This window comes from Pelecanus crispus, chromosome 1, assembly GCF_030463565.1.
Source record: "Pelecanus crispus isolate bPelCri1 chromosome 1, bPelCri1.pri, whole genome shotgun sequence".
NCBI lineage: Eukaryota > Metazoa > Chordata > Aves > Pelecaniformes > Pelecanidae > Pelecanus > Pelecanus crispus.
In genome coordinates, this window is record NC_134643.1 from 79173180 (window position 1) to 79199891 (window position 26712).

General features: G+C 40.4%; 1 protein-coding gene across 2 annotated transcripts in view; it reads left to right on the forward strand.

Annotated features, from left to right (window-relative positions):
* The window catches only part of PARVB (parvin beta), a 60694-nt gene that overhangs the window by 31281 nt on the left and 2701 nt on the right, over nt 1–26712 (forward strand). For both annotated transcript variants that reach the window (XM_075705550.1, XM_075705557.1), the window contains exons 4-12: nt 4833–4935; nt 8324–8464; nt 9334–9449; nt 15191–15249; nt 16943–16962; nt 18608–18669; nt 20346–20414; nt 22659–22760; nt 24319–24391. In XM_075705550.1, the coding sequence (XP_075561665.1) occupies nt 4833–4935; nt 8324–8464; nt 9334–9449; nt 15191–15249; nt 16943–16962; nt 18608–18669; nt 20346–20414; nt 22659–22760; nt 24319–24391 (745 nt within the window). The remainder of the gene's footprint in view (nt 1–4832; nt 4936–8323; nt 8465–9333; nt 9450–15190; nt 15250–16942; nt 16963–18607; nt 18670–20345; nt 20415–22658; nt 22761–24318; nt 24392–26712) is intronic.

Sequence of the window (26712 nt, forward strand, 5' to 3'; positions counted from 1 at the left end):
TATAGCGGTGACTGTGGGATCCTTATCCCCTTGAACTCTGCAGATTAACTCTGAATGTGCCTCACCGCCATGGGAGCAGCCAGCCTGCAGAACAAAAATACTTCACTGAGCTGGTGAAGTTTGGTGTAAAAACCCATCGTGCATGAACTAAAAACCAAAATTGGCCAGGCAGGCTCATTTTTCCTTCTAGATTTCTGGCACTCTCTTGTTTCAGCTGTCTGCCTTATGGCGAATTTTGGTTTTCGGTCCAGTGTTTAGCAATGCACTATGGCTCATTTAACCAGACGTATGCATTTGTCCTAAAAACGATATGATAAATGGATGTGTGAGAATTTAGAGCACTGCTGGAAATTTTACAACTACAAACGCATGTGTCTGAGCATTTGACACAGTTCAGAGATGTTTTATATGAGTATGGATACATAGGAAAGGGCAGGTATGGTTTTGAGGACGTGTGGATGTTTTATTAAAGTTTTAATATCACGCTGCTAATCTCAAATACTATAGAAGACTATAGAAAAGCAGCTTTTTATGAAGGTATGACAAGTTAAGTGACCTAACAAACACTTCCATGTATCTGTGTGCTGTTTTGTGAGTCTGCAAGTACTGAACAAGAAGTCGAGTCTCGGGTGCATTGAAGATGATTAGCTACGTGTGGGATCTTGTGGTGGCTTCAGCAGCCGTTGCGTGTAAGGAGAGGCATGGTGTTAGGGCTGACACTGGAAGAACAGGGTTTGCAATAAAGCACTTCCTCAGTCCTCCAGTGTTTCTCTTACGCCCGTTATTTAATGCAGCAGATGTAGCCCGAGCTTAAAAGGCAATATTGAACTGTAAGTGTATGAAGTGCAGGCACAGAAATGAAGGAACAGGTAGAGCAGTGTGAGACCAGACAGATCGAAGTTAAGCTTATTTTCATGCACAGGAGAAGCTCTCTGTCTGCACTTTCTGTCTATTCCCCACCGAGTACTCTGTGCCTGTATCAAGCTGTTTAAATTTTTAGACGTTCAAGTTACTGAATATTTTCTGCTTCTGTCTTTGCATGAAGGAGCAACTACAAAGAACTGGAGAGCTGACTTTCTGTGAGCAGAGAGTCAGAAAGTATTTCTGCATGTTCGTCATTTCAGTAAGCAATATGGTGCTTTATTTCCCATGTAAAAGTTAAAAAAAAACTTCTGTGCAGAAAGATTTTTCCAGGCTCCTAATTAAGGCACAATTTGGAAATCAGGAGGTGGGACAGCAGATTTTTGGGGTTGGTTTGTTTGTTTGTTTTTTAATTACAGCACTTGCCAGTCTTCAAGGGCTGTTAAAAAAACCCACTTGGATCTTTTTTTTTTCCTTAAATATAAATTGCAAATTCATTTTTTCTAGCAGAGCTGGAGTTGTAGTATGAATACTAAAGAAGTTATGATGTTCTTTGGGATGTTTTTCTTTCATTCAGGTGCTGAACTATTAAAATAATAACATAACTATGGCTAGACTTTGTTTAATTTGTATCTCTTTTATGTACTTTTTTGCCAAAAGTTTTTCAGTGCTAAATTTCTCTGAAACATTTAAGTAGCACATAGTGTAAGTATTTCCCTTTTTTAACACCCTGTACCCAAAGCCATTTTGTGATTCCTGTGTACCTACACTCTTGGAAATGGGATGTTGACTCCTACATTAGAAGGTACTTCCAAACTTTTATTTTTAATTCCTTGGCATTTTCTAGATTGTGACTTCAATACCATTCAGCACAGGACAGACAAAATGTTTATTAATGGTTTCAAATAGTTTAGCATCCTGAGTCTTCCTTTAACAAAGCTTCTGAGGACTTTGGAAATCTGGCCTCTTCCTATAAGGGCTGTAATGGGATCTGATTATCAAATGATAATTTCTGCTGAACTTCAGATAATTTTTGAAAGTCTGCTGTGCAAATCTTATGGAAGACCTAAATCTTCTATGACTTTGATTTCTTCACTTGTTTTTCTGTTGAGGTCTATGTGTGTCAAACTTGTAAACTTGGAATTGGGCAGTCACCTTATTGACAGGCTTCGAAATCTGTTTCTAGGTGATCTGGAACAAGAAAGTTTCTTGTTATTTGGGACTTGCTTTTCTGTATCACTGGTGAACAGTTTTCAAGGTGAAAGATGGTATCCCTCTTCTCATTGTCTTCCAGCTGTGGTAATCCATTGCTAACCTGTCTAATGTCTCTCTCCAGCCCTTTACCATATATATGCTTCTATCTCCTGAAAAAGATTGAAAGAGACACGAATAGCTGATTGGAGTTTTCTCTCCAAATATGGCCATGATTCCCCACCTGTGGAGCAGAGGTCTGCTAACTATTTTATTTAGGCTGCATCTTCTTGCATTTAACTTTTGCTGGCTACAATCTCTGATGAGCTAATTTTGGTTGGGGTTTTCAAAGGGAATCCAAGGGTTTGATGCCCTATGCCAGATGATAGCTGACATGTTACGATTTTTTGAAAACCCTACCTTTAAATCTAGAGGAGAAGAACTGGGCAGGGAGAATTTACTGGATCCAGAGGCTGCTGAAGAGGCATCTTGAGAACTGCTAGGCAGTGAAACGCAGGAAGTCTTAACATTTTTCTCTGCCCATATGTGATACGTATATCAGGCTGTGTGACATAGAAGCAAGGTGGTTTCCGGGGCATGTTGGAACATGTGTCGGGAGACAAGCCTCCCAGCATTGCTCCGGTGACCACAGCCAAAGTGAGAGGATGGCTGTACCTGCCAGGGCACGGTATGCTGCAATACCCCTTTCAATCCAGGACCCCAAGTGCCAGGGGTAGCCGGTGTGCCAGCAGGCTGGGCTGCTCAAGCAGAAGTGTGGTGGTCAATTCATTGGCAGCGCAAGCCATGAAGGTGTTGCAGGAGGGGAGCATGAGGCAGGGAAAGGAGTGGGAGAAACTGTGTGATCCTGCTGTCCAACAAATGGCATTAATCCACATTTGGATGTGACATCTCACATCCACAGTGGATGTGAGAGTGTGGAACAACTTGGCGGTATGTGTTGGAACAGTGGTGGTAGCTGTAACTGCACAGCGGAGGCCATCTGATAGAGGGAATGGCCCAAGTGATAGATAAAGTTCCTGCAAGGTCACAGGGGAGCAGTGGGACAATAATACTGGTGCAGAGCATATCCTTGTATATCCGCATCAGTCTTCAAACGTCACCTCCACTTTTCCTTTACCTGCTCTAGAGAAGACCACTTTTGATACAAGTTGCTGATATTGACTAGTGAATAACTTATCAGAAAAGCTTTATTTTGAAAGAAAGCTCTTTAGTGGAGCCATTTTTATTATTGAGGTTTTTCACCCCTCTGGGCAGCTTAGAGCGCAAAAGTGATTTACATATGTGAGCATCAGTGCTGATCCTTGCTTTCCATGAATTGACTGGCTTCAATATCACGCAGCTAAAATTAGCCACTTTTACACTATTCTTAGAGCTGAGTTTCAGCCCTGCACATTTTCAGCATGCTTTGGAAATACTAAAGATAAAGCATGAAGCATTAGTATTTCATGTTTGGATTGTAAACTTCTTTGTGGACACAGCCTAGCAAAACTTCCTTGAGATTGGTAGATTCAATGAACCTCAGCAGCTGGGCTGAATTACTTAACTGTGCTTGTGACCAACATATTCAAATGCTCGTGTTTCACAGGATTGCAAAGGTGGGTGTTTTCCAGTGCAAGCCTGGCTATATTTTGTTTATTAGCTTTTGTTTCACAATCTCTTGTATATAAAACCCCCAAAACTTTCTTATCCATCATGACTGCTGAGAAGAGGCAGAAGTATGGGATCTAATCAGAAAGTGAATTTAAAGAATCCACAATTTTATATGAAGCAAATTAAAAACTGCAGAATTTTTAAATGAGGCTCATTGCTTTAGGTGGCTCTAGTTAATGGATTTTGCATGTCTATGATTGGCAATACTCTTCTCCTCTTACAGAATCAAGGATTTAGCAGGATTTAACATTGTGTCTCTTCCCACAGAACTATATTATTTTTGTGAAAGTAATTTCATTTTCCAAATAATATTGGAGGAAAGCACTACTGCCAACTTCAAACAGTTAAGGCTGTTTTTCCTGTAACTGTTTGGAAATTATTATCTTTGGCACCTGGAAAACCTACAGTCACTTCCTTTTATTTTAAAGGTTCTTTACGTTCATTCCTGTTTTGCAGGTGATGGAATGATTTTTCTAGTCACGGTAGTCAGCTTATGGGGACTACTATAGATGTTGTAGAATGGTTATCAAGCCCATTTGACCATAATTTTGATTCCAGACTTCTGTATTCTGCAATAGCTTAAGATGAAATGCCTTGTCCTGTTGCTAATGGCAGGGATCTAGCTAGTGGGTCTGTTTAGCTCCTGTTAGTAGGAGTGTTCACTCTTTCCCCTCTGAATCTCTTCTTTGTGGCACACCACTCACATCTATTCAAGGTAGAGATCACGGTGGTGCATGGGACTATTGTCATCTGTTGGCAGGTCTGCTGTTCACATAAAACAGGTAAGACATGAGTTTTGGGACCTGGAGAACGTAGACACTAGCAAAAGTTATTGTTGCAGAACTGCTAGTTGCTACTTACTTTGGAATCGGTGCAATAAGGAGAAATTTTAATGAGGAAAAATAGAGGGTGCTAAAATTGCCATGCTGCAAGACCTGAATTAAAAACAATAGAGCAAAAGCATCTCTTTATCTGTTATTTCTGTGTAACTTGGAAATACATAAATATGGTTACTCTTGCTCTGTTTTATATTCTGGATAACTGCCTTGAATGGAAGGAACATGTTTCAGTGGTTTTTAGACATTTGCCTCCTTTTTCTGTACTTCCAGGTTCTAATTGACTGGATTAATGATGTGCTGGTGGAGGAGAGAATCATTGTCAAACAGCTTGAAGAGGACCTTTATGATGGACAGGTGCTGCAAAAGCTGCTAGGTGAGTTCACACAAGAGAAGGCAGCCCCAAAGACTGGAAGGGGCCCAAAGTTAATCTCTTCCAAAGCTGCAGACAGCAACAGGTCTGTGCAATAATTCACCATCTCACCAGGGATACAGTTTGTTTCACTGATAGCTACAGTGTCAGCTCCTCCATCTGTTCTTCTCAGGCTGTCTGCTGGAAGGGGAAGAAATCCAGTTGATGCCTAGGTATCTGTTTCGTGGACTAAGTATAGTCCAGACAGCTGAAATATGTGGCAGAAAAAAGGTGAAGAGATTCATGTTTACAGTGGGAGACCAAGCAGAAGCCGTGTGGTCCAAAATTTTGTCTGTATGGTTTGCTTTTGAAAGCTTTTGGGCTGAGAGCTTTTTTGAGGTCCTGACAGAATTACTTTTAGGGGGAAAAAAAAGAGAAAAAGAGAATGCATGGCAGCAGGCCCATTCTCATAATGTGCAGTTATGTGCGAATGATTCATGAAAGGATACGGTCAGTTAAGCAATTGTGATTTTGCAACCCCCTTACATCTTTGCAAATGTGTGTGTTCACGCAAGAAGCGCAGTGGGGAAAACCTTATGATAATGCAGTGATTTATGGGGGTGCTTTTAGCAGACAAAGAGACTTGAAGCTTCAAGTGCCATTGTAAATCCACGCTGTTTCTTGGAGACAGATAGTCAGACTGCTCTCAGTTTCCTTATGACGTGTTTTGAAGCGTGGGCTGGATTGTGGGATGTATGTGTCAGAGTGGGGCAAGAGGACCTAGTGGTGCTAATTCCACTGGTGCTAATGGATGCCGCTTACTGAATTTTCTGCGTATGCCCCTTAAATAACAGGTCTGCAGTGTTTGGTGAACATTCATAAGCTTTTAAAATTGGTTAACAACAGTTAACTTTGTGTGCAATTAAAACTCAAAAATAACTCGAGGAATAAACAAGAGTACTTTTAACACTGCTTGGTTAGACTGCAGCTGGGACCCTCCAGGCACGGTGGGGAGCAGGGGTGTAGAGTTAATTTTAGCTGGGGAGTATTTGTGTGAATACAGTTGTACTTCTTAACATACAGACACTGCTGTTTCAGCAGGTGGTAGTGCATTCCACTGTAGCCATTTGTCATAGGTATCGCTGCTTTCTTATGCTCCCTGTGCTCCCTGTGCAGGCCATCCTCAGGCCTGCAGACATTTAGAAAGTGCTTAGTTGCACATACATACGTTCATATGTAGCTCAGTTGGACTTAGTGTATCTTGCAGGAGGAAAGGTGGGCATGTACATCTTGCAGCCTGAAACTTCAACTGGACTGTTTTTTCCTCATATTCTTCCTGTTGGGCCTCTGATGGAGAGCAAATGCTTCTCCCCTGACCTGAAGCTATCACAGCTCAGCCCCAGTCTTGTGTTGTTCTTCAGTGGTGTCTTGGTTTCTTCAGTAAGACTTACGTTACTGAATCTATCCATCTTCATCCTGTCTCGTTGATGCAAGAGGCAAAGCACATCATGTTTGTGGTGGTGCTCCTGATGCTCGAGGCTTCAGAATTAAGTCAGCTCTCTGTTGTGCAAGTCGTCTTTTCTGGTGCCTGTGGGAAAGGCTAACAAAGTAGGGTAATTAAACTGCAAGTAGTAGTTATCATTCCTTGTGTGTGAGAGATGTTTCAAGAAGATCTGGCTTGATAGGCAGACACAAAAAAAAGATGAAAGACAACAGCTTGTCAGTGGGCTTATTTTGAAGCAGTTTGGAGTAAGAGATTAGCGAATGGCTGTCTGACTGATTGAGGTGGAGCTCCTTGTTTAGTTAATTTTATCAAGGTACAAGTAAATAAGAGGGGCTGGAGTGGCTTGGTACACATGGTGTCAGGATGAGAGGAAGTAAATTTATGCTTGCTGACTGGCAGCTAACCTGGTCTGAGAATAGAGAGGAGTGATAGCACATGACCAAAAAATTAATCTTGTAGTATAATTTTTTAAAAAATATCTAAAATAATTTAAAATAATATTTGCATGTTTTGGTAGCCAGTTTAAAAAAGACTTGGAGCCATCTTGGCTAAAGAACATTTTTCCCATTAATTGTTCAGATATCGATAAAAATTTCCTACTGTAGCTTGATAGAAACAGTCAAAATGGTCAAAGTATTTGTGAGTTGATAACCTGCAAGTCTCTTCTGTTTGGGTTATTAAAATACTTCTGTATTTCTCTCACTTTTTAAAAAACAGATATATAATTTTTCAGCTAGGTAAAATGCCCAGAAGAAACATCCTCTTGAACTTGAGAGCAGAAATATTTCCATTATTGGAATAATAGGTTTTGGCAACTCTGAAGTGTTTCTGAAAGAATCTTGAAGTTGAAGCCCATGCCATTTTGTGAAAATACTTTTGGTGAAGTATGGTTTTTTGTTTTAAAGACTGGAATAATAATATATAATTGGAATATGTTAAATCAGTCCTGACCTCCTAGTCCCAGCAGCAGAGTGAGTTTGACCATTTTTTTCCCCAGGGTGGAGGAAGAAAAGAGATCAGCTGTTCCTATTGCTGTTCCTTTTCCTGTTGGCTGGAGGACTCTACCCTGCCTTCCTCAGCTCTCTTTCTTCTTTTTCTTCTTTTTTAGAGAAATTCAGCTCCTGTGTCTTTAGGAAGGGCCACAATGCAGAGGAAGAGAAGAATGACTTGTTTAAGACTTCGGCAACAAATAATTATATTACAGAAACAGAATTCAAATTTTAGTAATGGCATTTTACAAAATTTCCTGCATTAGTTCATTTTTGGAAGTAATCAACCATGATGTGACAATGTCATAACAACATGACAAGATTGTACCAACTTACTTCTTTCTTTAAATTAGTTCCACTAAGCCAGTACAAATCTGTGGGTCATCTGAGTCTGTGACTCGTGATGGTTTGAGGAGGCAAAGTTTGCTTTAGCTTAAATTCATACCTTCAGCTAACCTGTAATAAAGCTGATCAAGCTGAAGTAAATGTTCACACAATATTTCCCCTTTTTTGTCCTAAATTAACTTGTTATTAGAAAAGTCCATTAAACCTGTGCAGATTCCTTGTGTAGAGAAGGCTGTGTTGTGCCAAATGCTTTTCAGCAGTGAAAGAAAATGGGAGGTACAATAAATATTATTACTAACTTGGTGCCTATCTGAAAGTTGTTATATATTTTGAGACCTGATTGATAGCATGTTCTGCCAGACCTTACCAGTTTTCTATCACAAGTTTTATTGGAATTGACACACTTTGATGAAAGGTTTGCTTTCACCTATTTTGCTTGCTGAGGCTCATGATTCCTGGAAAATTTCTAGCAGAGTGCAGCTCTGCCCAGTGCTCTGTGTTCATTATTCCCACCCTGGCCCTTGTTTAATCTGATTTTGCCTGTTCTTTTTGTTTTTCTTTTTTTCAAATACAGAAAAACTGGCTGACCGTAAACTGAATGTGGCAGAAGTGACGCAGTCTGAAATTGGTCAGAAACAAAAGTTGCAGACAGTCCTGGAAGCTGTCCATGATTTACTCCGACCCCATGGCTGGACAATCAAGTGGAATGTTGACTGTAAGGACTCTGTTATGCTTTCTGTCTCAGCTTCACAGGCAAGGAGGGCATGATAATCAATAGGTTGATCATATTCTCTGTGATGCAGTGTGTTTTTAAAAATTATTTATTTATTTGCATAGAGGGTGTTACCACATCCGGGTGTGTAATTGGTGCCTTCTTCTGTGGTCTTTGTTTAAGGACCAATGTACATGGCTATGGGGTAGTTGAAGTAATTTGTTCCTTTCAGGTTATGCTTTCATTAGAAAGTTTTTTGTTTGCTTCCTGAATTTGAATGCCTACAGATAAGAGAAATGGGTTAGTCATTCAAGTACTAGAGGGTGGTCTAATCCTTCAGGCCACCACAGTGAGAGTAAAAGGATCCTGCATCCTGCTTGCAGCTTCTGACGGGCTAAGCAGAAAGTGCCCTCTGTTCAAGCATGGCCTGTTACAATCCGAAAGTGGGAATGGAATTTGAGAAGTCCCTTCACCTAGGTAGTGGGTGGGGTTCATCTCCTACAGCTAGGAAAGCTTGTGTTAAGACTTTGGAAGTCTGCTAAAAGCAGAATTCTCCAGTATTCTCCAGTACAGTGGAAGGCAAGTGATTGAGTCTGCCTGTCTTCACTGACTAGAGAGGGAGCTGAAGTGTTTGGACTCCTAGGTTCGGCATGTGACCTAAAGGGATGATTGAATCTAGGCTTTTCTACCTGTAAAATTGTATTTTAGGCCTTGTTAATTTAGGAAAAAGAAGAAGAAGGATAAAAAGAAACAAGACTGTGTTCACCAAAGGCATTTTTTACTGTCTTTTCCCTGCCTTTTTCCCAGAGCTGTTTGCTTAAAATAAGGCCTCAATATTCTTTTATTTGCTTCATTTTCCTTGTTCCCTGCAGCAATCCATGGCAAGAATCTGATTTCCATTCTACACCTTCTGGTAGCTTTGGCAATGCATTTCCGGGCTCCCATTCGACTGCCTGAACATGTGTCTGTACAAGTGGTAGTTGTACGGGTAAGTATGAACTCATAAGAGAAACTGAGCAGAACAATCATTGTTTATCACTCTGATTTTGCAGTACTGGGTTGCTCATGTCCATTGTCCCCCGATCTCTTGTCATTTAGAAAATTTTTGTCCCAGTCACTTGGTGAGTCCCAGTGCTTGGGAATGCATTTTTAGTGTGCTTAAATGTGATCCTGAGAACATCGTATCTTTAATGGGTTTGGGACCACCATTTGCTACTGCAATATCAAGCTAAAAACATGTGATGGGATTTTGTATGAGAGAGTTGTGTCTGTAATTTCTGGCACTTCAGTAAATGGTTTTTGCCATGCATTTTTTGTAGAGAAGCCATTGAAACACAAACAGCACAGAAAGGAGTTTTAGCACGTAGAATCTTCGTAGTCTGGGAAGCCTGTTACTGATGTTGGTTTTTTTCAGTGACTCGTTATGCAGGCTTAGACGTGTTGTTTTCCTTGGCATGCTAATAGACTTTCATCATTTCTTTCACAGCCTTGTGTTTTTTGTTAGCTTTCCTTAGATTTGGAGAGGAGATCTGACCTGAGGAACCCTGACTTTTTCCCTCCTGCCCTAGATATTGCTCTAGTTATTCCTTTCTCTGCTTGGTGTTGACCATTTCCTTTCGCTCTACAGACTCTACTGTCAGAGCATATGTACTCTTGCTTTTTATCTTGCCTTCTATCCCAACTGAAGCTCCTGTGGCAGTACAGTCTGTAGCATGCGAACCCAGCTTTTCTCAATAGCTATTGAAACACTAGGCAGAGCTGTTCCAGCTGGCACTCTGATCATGCTGTGACTGTTTGCTGTGGTGGTCAGTACTGTTGTTGCAAGGCAGGCTCAGCTGCTGGCAGCAGGCTGTGGAAGTGCTTTCTGTACGTGCCATTTACTGTTAGAGCTGTCAGGCTGTAGTAGGTTTCCTTTCAAGAATAAAGAAGATAAAGTGATCTCGGACTCTGTTTTGCAAATGTGGATCCCCTTACAAGATGCAATTGCATGGTGGCTGATTAGGCAAGCCTCATTTTCCTTTACATTTAAATAATGGCATTTTCCAGGCTGTGTGCCTGAATGCTTTAGAGGTACAGGGTGTGATGTAAATGAGTAGTTGATGAACACTCCCTGGCTCACAATAAATGTATATATTATCTTTAAGAGGTGATTTTGAACTGCTTTCAGGCTGCTGTATTTCTTTCATTTTAAAAACAGTGAGTTAGGTATAAAGTAACATGGATGTAAATAGGAGACTAATTTCTTTTTAAATCTCTTTTGACTGTCTTGGAAAGGTAAGGAGGAAAATGTAAATAGAAGGTGGTCAACAGTCCTCTGACAACCCTGATGCTAGAAGTCTCCTTCTGCCCAGTACAGTGAAGTATCTTCTGTAACTGATAAGTCACAAAAAAACCTTAGGTAAAGCCTCCCTTTCCTTGTCCTTAGTTCAAGCTTCAGGACCCTCCACCTCTGTAGCAGAGGGAAGGCTGTGGAGAAGGTGTTTTCACATCTTTTCCTGTTGGACAGATATAGAGAAGACACCTACTGAGAGCATCTGGTTCACCAGATTCCTTGCATATTGAGACTAGACAAGGCTGAGGTGAAGACAGGCTGACAGAAACTAGGGAAAGAAAGAAAGAAAGAAAGAAAGAAAGAAAGAAAGAAAGAAAGAAAGAGAAATAGCAACTCCAGTGTCCCCAAGGGAGTGCCTGAAGGTGTCAGAGCAGTGGTACAAAGAGAGTTTAATCTAAGGCCAAGAGGCTGTAAGGTCTTGCTCTTGGACCTAGAGCCTGGAGTCCTGGAGATGGTTATGGTGAGCTGGCTGTGAGCTGGCCCCATGCAAGAGGAGGCTTTTTTCAGCCCCTCTATCCCACTGCTAGGAAAAGCTTGCAACTCTTCAGCTTTGTTTATTTAAATGGAAAGCAAGGCATAGTATAAAGTGAAGCATGTTTCTTCTGGAACAATAATTTTTGCCTTATAGTTTGGTAAATTGAATTTTTGCAGTTCAGCATCCATAATCTAGTCTAAAAACACCTGCTGGTTCAGTAACACAGATCTCTTTAAATGGATTTTATTTAGCCTTTGTTATACTAATGTCAAACAGAAGAATGGTAATGAGGTTAATATTGTTCCTAATCCAAGTAAGAAAACTATTAATAATAAGATTATTATTATTATAATTATCAGTTTGTTAAATGATCTCTTATTACAGATTCCAATAATGTTTAGGATTCTGTCAAACTAGATCACAATTAACATAAGGTGTCTGCTCTGAGAGGTTTTAGTTTAAATGCCTGCCTCTTTTTGCTTGAATATGCATTTAAGGGGATTAATCAACAGTTTGTTAAGTTACTTCTTTGTAAGGTTTGCAGAATTGACCCCGTAGCAAGAAAACCTTGCAAGATGCTGTGGGAGTATTGTGCAAGAACACACCCACACTGAAATTTTCAAAACTAGCTAAGTCTCACTTTCATGGGTGACTTTGGCACTTAGGATTATCATTATCAACTTTGTTGAGCCATCCTCACACTGCAGACATGTATGAGGTGCTTCTTGCCCAAAAGGGCTGTGCTTACACTATGAAAATAAGAGAGTCATACTGGTTTAGTAAGTTACTGCTTAGCCAAGTTGTGTGTATTTCCATAGCCCATCCCAGAGCAATGCAGAATACCTTATTAGCTTGTGTAAGTGGTGTTGGCTTTTTCTTCTCTAATTTTTAGTGTTCTGCTCCATAAAATGAGATAATGTTATGACAGCACTCTGCTACATAGAAAGTATTTATCAAGATCTCCACAGACTGGTAGTGATTCTGCCCTTCACTTAAATTCTTCCCTTGCTTTAGCATCTTCAGGTGACAGACTGAGACTTTCCTAAGGTGCTGTATTTTTTTTAATTAAAAATAGTTAATTTAGACCTGAAAAAGGTCTGTAGCTGGATCTGTATCTGTCAAACAATACACAGCCTTTTTTGGTCCTGCACTGTATAGTTTGCTCAGAAACCCACAAGTGATTTGGAAATGACTTTCTGCTTTACCTGCCTTGGCAGGAAGAACCTTTACCTATCTATCTGTCTGCCAGTACTGCCTAGAAAAACAACAAGACTAACTCAGCAGAAAATCACTTTTGTTTATATTATTTTATAATGGGCACCATGAGGTAGCTTCTCGCAAGAGTAGAGTTCCTGAAACTTAGTTACTTTCAAACCTTTTTGAAATCAACCTCCAGAATTGGCTTTCTTGGTGGTTTTTGAGTGAAATAACCATGTAACCATGGCAATATATGTCCCACTTATACACGTCCTAGCAGAGCAAGGGTTTAAGTGGGTCTTCTAGTTAAGATCCTGTTGATAGCTACTCCAAGTGCTGAGTTAAGAGTCTAAGATGAGACATGTTTAATCTTGGTGTCACTCAGCATGTGCCTGTCATTCCAGCCCTCCTCAGTGAGGGCAGGGAGGAGAGAAACTTCATGGTTTCAGTGTGTGCTTCCAGTGAGAACTGAAAGTCCTGAAATTTTTCTTACAGCTGACTCTACTGCCTGATATTTGAAATGTAAACTTGCATGATGAATAAATACCCTAATTCAGGAAAACAAAAACGTTCTCAGAAATAAGTGTAAAAATTGTTCTTAAGGCTCACTGTGTTGGTTATTTTTACAAGGCTCAGGAATTGCCATCTTTTGCACTTAGCTTTCCTCATCCTCATTTTTAAAATTGCAGCATGTCCCACCTTGGTGCTGCTGGGAGATCCGAGGTGTTTTTACAGTAATTCCCTTGTAGTCTGAGTTGCAGACTGAAAGGCCAGAGGCAAGGCAGGATGAAGAATAAATTTGTCTGGTGGCAGTGGTGCAAGGAATGAAAGTTTTATCAAAGAATGACATTTGCTTTGGGCTTGCAAGGTCAAGAGACCCAGGCTTGCTGTGCGAGCAGCATGCTCAGCTGCCTTGGAGGGGGCTATGCAGAAATGCTGTCGTTTCCACTTATTGGGGAGTCAGTGTTTGGCATCCATTCCTCTTTCTTATCAGGCATTTGGAGGCATTATTTACTAGTCACTGCTTACTGAGATTTTGTTCACAGTTTATAGCGTCTTCTCCCTGGGGTACATGCTGCCTGGAAGGCCCAGAAACCTGTGATAATAAAGTAGAGATGTGGTGGGATGGAATAAAGACAACATTGTTTTGTATGCAAGAAAACATTGCCCTGTCAGATGCTTCCTCATTTTTCCATCCATGCTATCATCCTGGCTTGTTTCACCAAACCTCCTGGTGCCATTCCCGTGGCTCCCTTGGGGGAGTAGGGTGAGATGCATGCATGATAGGGAAGTGAAGGGCTGTGAAGACGTGACCAGCTGGTGGCATCCAGCACAGGGTCCAGCTCAGGGACGGAGCTGTAACAGCACAGCGATGGGAGACCACGGCTCCCACTGTGCTCTCAGCCAGGCTCCCCGCATGGTGGCTTGAGAAAGCAATGCTGTCTTCATTTGTTGAGCAGGGAGTGGAAGGGCAGGAGTTCTTCTTACTGGTTTTTAGATTTCAATTTTTATTTTTTAGATTGCTTCTGGGGAAGGACGTGTTTCTCTTCAAAGCTGTTCTCCCTAATAAGTTCTTCTTGGGGGTTCAGCTGATTAAAATGATTGAGATGGCATATGCGTATGGAGCTTGTGCCTGGGGGGGTGGTTTCCCTGCCTACCTGAGCTAGCAGCTTTATTAACCCTGCCTTAAGTCATTCTGAAAGACTAGGTTCCTAGATGGCTGCTGAGATTTGAGCTCTTTGTGTCAGCTTCTTAAGCGTGGAGAAGGGAGGAAAGAAATCCCCTCATTCAGGCATAAGGCTATATCCCATAGTTTTGGGAGGGACCCGTAGAGATGTTAAGAAAGTTTTTGACTTGGGTAAAAGCACCTCTAGCCTCTGAGAGGCACATGCCATGTCTCCAAAACTCTGGAGAGGCTCAGAAACATTTGACACTACGTGTGTCAGGGGGCTGTGTCTTAACAGAGCCGAGGAAACTGTTATAAAGCTGCTTTGAAACTGAGTCTCACCGCATGCTAACTCTCTGTTGGGTAGGAGACTCCTCATTCATGCAGAAAATTATCCCAAGGAGACAAAAGCTGGTAACAGGGAAATACTTTTTGTTGTGAAATCACTAGTTGGGCTTTTTATGCTCCCTACGTTTTCTTGGTGGATGTGTTCCTGACAGGCGCATGGCTGGTGGCCTCAGTAACATGCCTGCGCTAGGAGAGCCACCCTCATGCCCAGAGAGCTTTCCAGCACACTGGAGCCCTGGCCTGGGGGCAGCCGTCCGTGTTATTTCAGCCCCAGACCTCTCTGGAGAGCCAGGCTGCCAAATTGTGTCAAATTGTTGGTTGACACTGTGACATGAATGAGTGCCCTTGGGGAATTTAAGACCGGGCTGACAAACTCTCTCTAATTTGTGTTCCAGGCATGATGTTGACTCTGGTCTCAGGAGGAGAATTGTTAGCAAGTTTGTTGGCTGCAAAAATATATATATATATATACACACACACACACACATTTCCCAAACATCCATTTGGCTGTCAGCCTCATAAATGCCACTGTTCTGGGAGTGAGACCTCCTGAGTCAGCTGTTTTACTTCTACCTCTACAAAACGTAGCGAGCATGCTTTATCCAGTTTTCTCCTCTGGGATTCTGAAAGATACTGAATGCTGCAGAGCCCCTAATGAGCTTATCCTTTACTAATGCCATCTCAGTTTCTAACTCCCATCTTCCTTTCCAGAAACGCGAAGGCCTCCTTCAGACCACTCATGTTACAGAGGAGCTGACAACTACAACAGAGTAAGCACAAAACACTTAGCTTCGGAGTGTGTCTGTGGCGCATGATGTGAGACCATTTACAAAGACAAAAGAGAGGCTTAATCTTCCCCCACCCCTGCTAAATTAACAAAATCCTTTAATGTGGTGCTTTTCTAAGTATATAGAAATAACTTGGTCTCTGGAAATATGTTACAAAGGAGAAAACTGTCTTCTTGACATTCTTGTGTTACCGAAGCTTTTAACCGAATAGTTCATTGTAAGTGACCTTTGTGGGCCTTTTTTTTCCCCTGCCTTCTGGAGGTAGCCATATATAACTAATTTCTGCCCAGTGCTGTCACCTCTCTCGAGTGAAGGGCCAGTGTAGATATTTTGGGGAAGAATTAGTTTGACGAAAGCAATTCTTTGAAATACCTCTCAAAACTGAAGTGATACCCTGTGAAAATTGGAAGGAGAGATGATCTCTGTTTTCAATAGTACCTCAGGACTAGAGCTCAGCAAAAATAAATTAAACAAACCTCTTCCCTCCCCAGTTTTTGCAATGGATTACTTTGCTTCATGTTTTTACAGTCCTTTTTATAAGGAGAAGGCTAGACATGCACTCTGGCTGCAAATAAAAGCTGAATTTTTCCTTCACGTGGCCTGAAGGCAACTCTTCTAAGAGGGGCTTACATGAGCCCTCCTTCAGTTTATCAGTGTATTGGCTCCCTGTAGAGTTGGCTCAGCTTTCCATGACTTTGAAGATAAATGAAGTACCATGTGGCTAGCTCAGTGGGGAAGATCTTTCAGATGGAAATACTCAAAAATGAGATCATAACATCTCTGTGTGGACATTAAAGATCTCGTAGTGTTTTTTTGTAGGATCAGAGCTCTGCCTCAGGTTTGTGGGCCAAAATTCCTCCCCTCACTCCTATGCTCTTGAACAGTGTAGTTAGCTTGTCCTCTCCTTCAGATGTGGTTTGTAAGATGTAATCTGCAGAGTGGGGTTTAGACATTTTTTAGCAAGAAAGATGTTTACAGATTTGCATGTGTGTTTATACATGTATTTTATTAAGTTATTTAATATTACACAATATTAAGAGGTTTATTGTTTAATGTGTTGCATATCCAGTTATAAGTGTAGCTATGGAAAATGCAGTGATCAGCAGAATCCAACATTCATGGAATACTTTCAAATTCCTCTGTGCAAATCAGGGCCTGATTCTCAGCTGATAAACATCTGCATATGTCTGGTGATGTCACTGGCTGTGCATATAATTCATATGTGGCAGTTTTATTTACATAATATCCAGATACGATGTTATGTTTTCTTTCTAAAGAGAAAACAGATTAAAGTGAGATAGATAGCCTTGCTCCTTCTGAGCTGTGTGGTGCAGCGTTTGGTGACTATATTTGTGGGAACTGTATACAGAAGTACATTTGTTCATTCACTCTTCATCATAAAAATAGTTATGCATAAGAAATCATAATTATGTGTAAAACATAATTATGCATTTCCATTCATTTCAAATGTATCTCCCTGACATCACTGGTGGTCTTCTGGGGACATTCCTGCAGCACGTTGGGTCTGGTCTGTGACATGCTCAGCCTCCTGACTTGGTAGGAGTGGTTAGCCCTCGGCATCTTGCAGGAAAAGGCCCGTTAAGCCCATGGTCTTGTCTTTTCAAAGTGCCTATTCATGAACTAACTCAGTGTTTTTGAATGCTCTGACTTGCAGGATGATGATGGGAAGATTTGGTAAGTAACAAAGTTGACTCTGAATTTTTTTTTTATTTATGTCAGGCACAGAAATCTTGTCTGTTTTCCTTCAGCAGATCAAGACAATGGATTGAGTAATTCTGCGGGGTTGGAATGTATTGCGGGGGCAGGTTTTGTTGCTCCACACAGATGTGGAGCACAATGGGTAGAACCAGATCATCCAGTATACTGCTTGTGCTCTTTAGACTGGTCTCTTGATTTGTTTTCATTTGTAAGTAATGAATAGTGAAAATGCTGCTCAGGGCAGTATTTCCTAGTACTGTTATTAGTGGCTTTCAAGTAAAAATCTTTGCAACCGCCAGCAGTAAGAGTTACACCTTCTTCATAACGTGGCCATTTAATTTATAAATAAATGTATACATGAAAATTACTGAGGCAAAAGTATATGGTACGAGGTCTGAGAAAGCTCTGTTTGTCTGTCCACTTTCAGCAACCAGTCAGCCCTCTCTAATAACTTTGCATGGAGTATCTTATCTCCTCCATGTCCACTAGATTTTAGAGTTTAGACCTTACCAACCGTAGATCTGGTCTTCTAAACAAAAACCATTTTTTTTTGTGTTGCTACTGAGAGACTTCTCTTTTTACATTTAGTTTTGTTAGTGACATTAAGTCACCAGTTCTCACTGAAGAGATGTGGGCTCCTGTAAGGACTGTGTGTGATGAAGAACAAGTCCTTTAGTTTCTCTATTCCCCAGTTACAATATGTGAACACTATCATTTCCCCTCTTGCAGAGTATCTACATTAATAATCAACAGGGTACTCAGAAAATAAGTAATGTCAGGGGGCTATTGGCGCTAAATAACATACCTTCAGATTTTAACAGCTTAAACCCCACACACTTTTGCAGCATTTGTTATGCTTTTTTTTTTTTTTTTTTTGTTAAATGCAACTGCAATTGGTTAGACTTCTAATTTTTTCTTGTTTTACCTGATGATGACAGTTGTCATCCAAAAAACTCAGCGTTTGGAAAATTTCAATCAGCACAAAGCTGCCAAAATGTGAAATGTTGTGCTAATAATAGTCAATTCAGTAGATTTTAGATTGGATTAGGTATTGTTATACAGTGCTTTGAAGGTCTAAACATAATTTACATCTTCATACTGTTTGTAAGCTTTGCTCTTCATACACTGCTGAATCAGATTTCACTCGTGTTCAGTTTTAAGCTTTAATGAAGTCAGGAGTACTACCAGTAATTTAAAATTAACCAAATGAATACCTGATTTTGGCACTGCGTGGTGGATGCAACCATAGCTATTACTGTAGCTGTAATGCACCAAAACCAGGTGATGTTTCAGTGGCTTATTGTTTGTTAGGGTTGGGGCATAGTCAAAATTTGTGGTTTATTTTAATTTTTCTTGCACCTACATATTTTGTGTACTGATTATGAATGGCAGAAAAGGGAAATCAGTGAATAATATGTTTATTTTCAGTTACCTCTAAAATTCCCAGGGGAGTTTGTTCTGGCATTTAGTTAGACACCAAAATACAGTAGTAACTTTTAGCTCAAGTCTCTGTTACGTGGCTTTCTTGAGAGAGACGTTTAAGCTTGGGACACATAACCTGTTTCCCATACTTGGATGTTGGAGATGTATTGATTTTTTTTTTTCCCCCCCCTAAAACCAGAACGTGATGCCTTTGACACACTTTTTGATCATGCACCGGACAAACTCAGCGTAGTCAAAAAGGTAAAAAATAAAATTCAAGTTTTATTTTCTACGTTGCTTTTTTTCTTATGCTTTTGGAAAGATACCAAGAAAGATCTGGAAAACAGCAGAAGAGGATTCTGAAATAGTGAAAAGGGTGTTTATCCCCCCAAGGATCACTGTTTCAAACCCAGGTGATACCTGGATTCATTGGCTTCGGTCAGGCTTGTCTCATTACTCTGGTTGATTGGCCAAGGCTTTTCTAGGTAGCGCTGCTAGAGTCAATCAAAATGATGCAGGTTAGAAAAAGCTACTCTGCAAAATATTTGCAGTGGTATGGATCATTCTGGCTGGACAATCGTACATGCTTTTATATCCCACGTGCTGTCCTCCAGCGAGGAGGGGCTGGGCTGTAGCCTGATGAGTGGCTGGCGGTAGCGACCCCTTCGCTAGGCTCAGCGGCAGCCAGAGTCGTGCGTGTGTCTTCAGCCTCAGTCTCCCCAAGAAGCACTTGCTGTTCGGTCTTCAGCTCATTCTTGTACTAAAGATGATCTTCCACAACCAGAAGAAACTTTCCACAGTACCCTGAAATGTGTTTCACACATAAGTAAGTTTGCTAAATATAAAGCTTTTACGGAAGAGTTGCTTTTGTCCCAGGGCTCTTCTACTTAACAGTAATTCATATGGTCCTCTGGTCTCTCCTCCAGGGCAGACCTATCCAGACATATTCTTGACCTGGCTCTTTGTGCTAGGCAGAGCAGAGGGGTAAAGTAGCTGTTGATCTCTGCCAGCTCTTGTTAGTTTTAGAGAACACATAAGGAAGAGACTCCATGTTGTTCCACCAGCTAGTTCCAACATGGCTGTTAAGCTATTTATTAGAACAGTAGTATGCAAAGCTGTAATTTGTCCCTTCACTTAGTATGAAACAGAGGATGTATGCGTTTAAAATAATGCTTTGAAGTCTCTGGAAGATTTTATCTTTCCAGTCTGAAACGCCTTCTAGAAGTGTGTTATTAAAGTTAATAGACAATTAAGTTAACACTATCCACGCAATAAAAGTGTCAACACCCAACTCTGTGTCCTTTTTGGAGGTGGTGCAAGCAGGCTGGCAAGATCTCTGTGCTTCAGTACATTAGCATGTTATCTGGCTCATAGTAGCAGGATCTTGCACGTCTGCATCCTGCGGGAATAGAAATACCAGACTTGGGTTACATCCTGATGGTAATTTGCTAATTGATATGCACACATCACTCCAGGAACAGAGGTGTGTGCAGAACAGTGTTCTGTTGGCGTCTTCTCTTGGGAGTCTTAGCTCAGTGCTGCTGAGGCCGCAGGCACTGGATCTTCTCGAAGAACCTGAAGAGATTAGTGTGCACAGTAAATGCACCTACTCATTACTTCATCTTCACAAAGAACCTACGAAAGAACCGATGTCATCACAGCTTTTTCCCATGACACTCAAGTATGCTTTATGTGCTAGGAAAAATATCTAGTAAGCTGTATGTAATAGCACCATCTGGTGACTTCTGGCATATGGTGCAACAAAAATGACTGTATGACTGAGTTGTTTTCAGTTCTATGTACTTATTTATGCAAAAGCAAATACTGCACATGCATATTTATTAAGCTTAAAATGTCTTAAGCGATTATGTTAACCCTTTCACATAGGCACTGACTGTAGTGTCTAACATCGCTGGTTCTGGTGTTTTCTTTTATAGTCTCTGATCACCTTTGTGAACAAACACTTGAATAAACTGAATTTGGAAGTAACAGAGTTAGAAACCCAGGTAGGAGACTTTGTCTTTTTGTATGTAATCTGACTCTGTAAATCGCAAATCTAGGCCTTTGCTCCATAAAACCTTGTTATGGAACTGTTTATCTTTGGGCATGTTAATTTATGGGATCAGGGCTCTGTCTTTTAAGTAGCAATGACATTCACTGATGCTTGCTTCCCTTAAGCATGTTCATACGTACTTCATACTGCTGTTGATTTGTATTATGAGGTGAAAATATTGGATATTTAGTAGGGTCATATTCATGACTGTAGAATATGGCTGGATTTCAGGGCAGCTTGTCTTGGATCAAAGTGGAGTGCTGCAAAGCAGTTGCTATAGTTATGGGTGGATGGTGGGTTGTGTCTTTTCTAGCTGTGAGGGTTCATAATGAACTGGTATAAGCTCTTAATAGCTGGCTGCCTGGGGAGGAGTGTGGACTGCAGCGTGCAGTTCATCATAGAGATATCTGTGCTAGCTTTGATCACATCAAAGTGGGACTGGAAACAATTTTGCGGTTGCAGCAAAGGCCTTCATATCCTCCTCTTTACCCTGCTATCTTGTAAGCACATGCACTGTGCTTGCTTCTCAGCAGTGTGGATTAACAACTCAGACCTCCTGTACGGCAGTGGCTTGACTGCCAGTGGTATCCAGGTTAGTTTGTTTAAAGCTAGCGGAGGTGACTCAGCCACCACCCTCTGCTCTCAGGAGTTCTCTGTCTCTAAGCGCAGAACTGGGTACTATGCTTGGAAACCTTAAGTGTGAATTTTGGTGTCAGTGGGGTAGTTCTCACTTTACAGATAAAATTAAGCAATTTTCAGGCATGGACTTGACTAAGCAGAAGCCGATATTCTTTCCAGAGTTCACTGAACTGTGGAGAGATGGTTATCTTATTGTCCCAGCAAAAAAATAAGCACGGCATGTAATGAATTATACCAGGAGTATAGGTAATTGGTTTGAGCCTGGCTTAGTTTAACACCAGTCATTCACTGCTATTTTATAGCTTTGCTGAAGTAAGTGGGTGGCTGGATCTGATCTGTCACTAGAAATTGTTGCTTAATGCCTTGGAAGTACCCAACATTTTATTTTTGAAAAAGTTAGAGGGTGTCACATACGCCATATCAGGATCACAAGTGAGAAGTCTGTTAGAAATACATACGATTACTGACCCTAGCCAGTAAGCAGTTGTCCTATCTGGTAGAAATACTGAATAGTATTGCTGAAAGTGTTTAATATATTATTTAGTATTTACTGAAACTGTAAACAATCTATTTTGACTTGGAAAAAAAATTCTTTTGTGAAGTTAAACTTCCTACCTGTGACAGGGGAGACTTAATTTCAAGTTCTGATTAAGGGCAGCAATTTGAATGTCCAACACACGCAACTTAAGAGGGATTGTGGTTCAAATGACCAGGTAGTAGTCGGACTGGGAGTATGTAATGTGCAAATATGTCTCCCAGGAAATCTTCTTTTTTTTTTAAATTGAAAAAGCTTTGTTAAATACCATAGTGAAGTTGTCAAGATTCCTCAAGCAAATAAAATGAATGTGAGGAAAAGCAAGAACAGACATAACATACTCTACCTTCACCCCAAAGTATTCAGTAGCCTAGCAAATAGGTAACTGGCTGGAGATGAAGAAGATCTTGTTTCAGTCCCTGCCTGTTCAGACCAAATACTCTGCACAACTAAGGAGTACAAATTGTAGATAACTCCCAGGTGAATTGCTTTTAATTTTTTCTGCTTAGAGCTATTTACTGTATGTAAGTAATTTAAATAGTCGTTGGCACATGATATTGCATGGGTTAATGCTGTAGCAATAGCTGATGGGCTTCCTTGTTTTGCTCAGGAAATGAGAGTAGGGGAAATAATGCTACCAGATGTAAGGAGAAAGCCTTGTATCCTGTGTTTTTTTTCTTTTCTTTAGAGAGCTGACAAGAAAGCAGCTATATCAACAGGCTCTTAAGAAAAGACTGAATTAGCTTGCTCTGCTGCACTGGTGATTGCAAGGGTATAGGTGAATCCAGGGAGCAGATGAAACAAAGCCCTAAATGCTTGTTACACTTGCTGTCAATTCCTTGCTATGCCTGAAAGGAGCAGTCTGTGACTCCTGAACTATCTTACACTTCTGTGCTAGCAAACAACAGTGGTGGAAATTAAAGTACATAATTTGGGCCAAGCATTCTTTGTTCTGCTTGTTTATGAATGCTTATTTGAAAACAGATGCTTTCACCTAGGAATGTCATCAGTATTTCTATTTAGTTTGCAGATGGTGTTTACCTGGTTTTGCTCATGGGTCTCCTTGAAGACTATTTTGTTCCACTTCACAACTTTTACTTAACACCTGAAAGTTTTGATCAAAAGGTGGGTAGAAACTCCAGGTTATATTCTTTTTGCTTTGTTACCATGTGATATTTTCTAGTCTTTCTCTTTGCGCCCAGTAAATCAGAACCTGGTATATTCTTCTCTTCAGGAGCTGTAGCAAAGATGCACCAGCTGTGACAGCGCCTGTTCAGTTATGATTTTGTTAATGGTTTAAATTAATAAAGATTATCCAGTATTCCTGAAGTAATGTTGTGGTTTTGTGTGGAGACTGTGCCTTGAAGAAAGGGGATTTGTAAATCAAAGAAGGAGAGGTAGACTGTGGTTTTGGGAAAGCAAAAAATATTTTCATCTTGAAAGTGATTGGTTTTGTCACAATGAATGAGGAGGAACTGTAGCAGGTAAAAAGAGATTAATAAAGTCCTGAGCAATACGTGCAAGTGAAAGGGGCCTTTCTTCCTTGTTGTAGGGGAGCTTTGTATGCGTAAATCTGTGATTTTCAGGATAAGTAGCTTTAACTAAATCTCTCCCCCTTGCTATGTATCTCCAGAACTGTCATTAGCAGTAACAAAAATGCACAGAATTAATAATCCAAATTACCTTGCTTAAATTTCAGTAAGCGTGGACAAGGAAGCTGTGATGCAGATCTCTTTAAACCATAATGTTTGCTCCTCAAAGGAGAGATTAAAAGAAGACACCTGCTTTCTTGCCTTTTTCCTTTTTGTCCTTTTTCTTTCCTCTGACTTTATGTTCATGTATGATCCTTGGTGGCTTGCTCAGAAAGCTCTTTCTGTACAGTTGTGCCTAGTTTGTTTTGCAAGTTCACTGCACAGTCTGTCTAGGAACTGCCACCACAAAGCATTTTTTGAAGCATTTGCTTTATTAGAGAAACTTAATTTGACTTTTATCTCTGTTTTCAAGTAGAGGAAGCCAAAGCACCAAGAGACTAAGGGATTAGCACAAGGTCATACAACAAGCAGCCTGGCTCCTTGATGATGTGATGTTGATGTTGCTTGATATGCAGCTGATAATAATGCAGAAAAGACTAATGTTGTTTTAAAATAATTCCATTTAGTGTCCTTATTTCTTCTTTCTTACACACCCATATGTATTTTCTCATCTTTGTTCAGTTATGTCATGTCTGTTACATTCCTTGTTGCCTGGATGGTGAGTGATCTCTTGCCTTGTAGTCAGAAACGTTGATGTTGGGTACAGGCAGGAAGAACTCAACAAAATGCAGCTCTGTTGTAGTTTTTACTGGGACCTCTCACCTCTGCCACAGAGACTGAGATCAGGGCTTAATGGGGTTTCCTGGTTCGTGTGGTAGAGTCACTTTTTTACACTTGAAATTTGGAAATCTTAAATTACTTCCTTTGTATCAAAAAGTGAATATTTGCCCTATATTGATACAAGCTTTCATTTCTTAGTCTTTCATATGTACTTTCTGCCATGCTTAAACATGTAAATGTTTAATATTGATTTAAATAGAGTTATCATTCTCTGTGTCAAGTATAGAGAGATTAAAGCATTTTTTGAAATTTGACTAAAGGTTTTCAATGCCTGTATAAATTTGAGATTCTAAACACTTTACCTCTTTCAGGTCCATAATGTTTCCTTTGCTTTTGAGCTGATGCAAGATGGAGGACTGAAGAAACCAAAAGCTCGTCCTGAAGGTATGGACGTGCTGTGTGGCTTTAAACTGTATATAAAGACATAATAGCAGGTGCATTTCAAGTGCAACTCCATTTGAAGACAGTAGCAGTAGTACCACAAAGTGGAGCTGTAAATGCACCCCTTGACAATTTTACAAAGGCTTCATTGTCTCTGGGTATATCCCTATCTGTGTTTCTTGTCTGGAATAGATTCACTGAGGTGTGCAAGTCTAGCTTTAGTGAATGATCCAAGAGCTTTTCAGTGCTATATTATAAATTTGGCTGGTATTCTCAGTAACAATCCAAGCAGGAAGTTTTTCATGGTCTAATTCTCATAACTGTTACACTTAGGGCTAGTTTGGACTCCTGTGGTCAGATTTCAGTGACAGGTAACTGAAAGGGGTTTTTTAGGGGAACCGGTAGCAAGCTCTCTTCTTGATTTATGTGAACTTGGGAGTCAGAACTGGAAAGTGTAAAAACTGAGTTTTTCCTTTAAAGTCTCTGAACCTTGAAATTAATTAGTGATGAGGACTGCATTTTTGCTTGCACTAGGGATAAAAAGAGGGATTAAAACTTTATGACTGCTAAATGAGCAATTTTTATTCCTGGTGTTACAAAACTACGCATGTGTTAGAGGCTTCTGCAGAACAAAGAAAAATGAGGAGCCCCCAAGAACTCTTCAGTCTGACTTAAAATGAGACAAAGTGGTGATAGTAAATAGATTAACAAGTAGTGGAGCTGGTTATAGTGGGGAAAAAAGGCAAAAGACAATATTAAATGCGTATGTATCCTGTCAGTGCTGTTCTTTTAAATTTGAGGATGAAAAGTGCTCCTGAAGAATGCGGTGAAACAAGACACTGACTTGGGAAGGTAAAGGAGTGTTCTGAGTATTGGAACTGAGTCAGTGGGTATACAAGGAGGACAAGGAAACTGGAGAAATACGGATGCACAGTCAGGAATGGCAGTTTTTTGAGTGGAAGCGTTGAAGAGATTGCAGTAGGAGACCAAGTAAGCTAGATAAGCCTGTTTTGAGACAGAGAAAATGTTAAAAACCTAGGGGAAGACTTCTCTAGTTGAAAGCTTGTCCTTTTTTTTTTTTGTTTTGTTTTCATTGGTTGATCTAACAGAGGAGATGACCTTCCCATAAGGCTATCTTGCATCCTTACACTATCATGAGTGGTAGAACACTATAGCAGATCTTTTCTTTGCTCCAGCCAAGGTGTGTAGATTCCATAAGCAGCAGAATATGTTTAAGTGTTTTACTGATTGAAAATTTAATTACTAGTAGAAGTTAGAGAGCCAAATTAGCTCATAGAACATTCCTTTTTGCTGCTGCAGGATGTGTGGTCTCTTGTGTGTACGTCTTCCTCTTCTGTGTGTACACTCATTCCTGGCAGCGGTAGTTCACAGCTGTTGCAGTGAGTGTGCTTGTGTGGTGTCTGTGTGGCTGGAATTGCCTGTAAAACTGACTGTTGCTCTTGAAAAGCTGCTCCTGTGGAGAGGACAGTAGCATCTTGGGCTTTGCTTGTCACCATAGTTTCATCGAATCCTCTGTAGGATCTCGTCAGTACAGTCATGTAATATGTGTTTCTTAGAACAAGAATTCATTTTGTCATAGACTCTGATGCTCTGCAGAAAGTTTTGTGTATAGTATACTCTGTTAATACCACACTGATCTATTGTTCATTCCTAAATAGGCTGGAAAGCCTGTTAGGTGAATCCATGTCCTTTTGCGTAAACTGGGTAGTAAACGTCTCTTGAGCTAGTTGTAGGATTTGTGTGTAAAACATTGTCTAGAGCAGAACATCACAATTTTTATTTCTATAGCCCATGCTTTCTGCCGTACTTGCATGAAAGAGGTCCTTTTTAATATTTTAGTGCGTCTTTGTACAGGTGATAAACAAAAATAGGAGCATACAGGACAGCTCCTCTTCTCTGTTCTGCCAGCCTTATTCAGTAGATTAAGCCAGCAGCAGAACTTGATGCTGAGTTATTACAGCAGAAGTATGTTGCAATGGATTAATTTATTAGCCTCTAACGGAGTTGTTATGGAGTGTGAAAGTTTTAAATTAATGGAATATTTTAAACTATTTTGATGATTTATGGCCACTTTCAGTTAACGTTTTTATTAGTTGTTGTTGGTAATGTAATGACTGCATGCTTCATCTTAAAATAAGAAATGGGAAGCTGAGAATATGCTTATTCATGGGAATGCCTGTTAGACACTGATCAATAAGGAACACTGTAATCACCCACACAGGGAGGGTGCATGTCACACTACTGTACTCTTTAAAGCAGGAAACAAAGGCATAACAAGATCTGAAAGTTAGGAAAACGTCAAA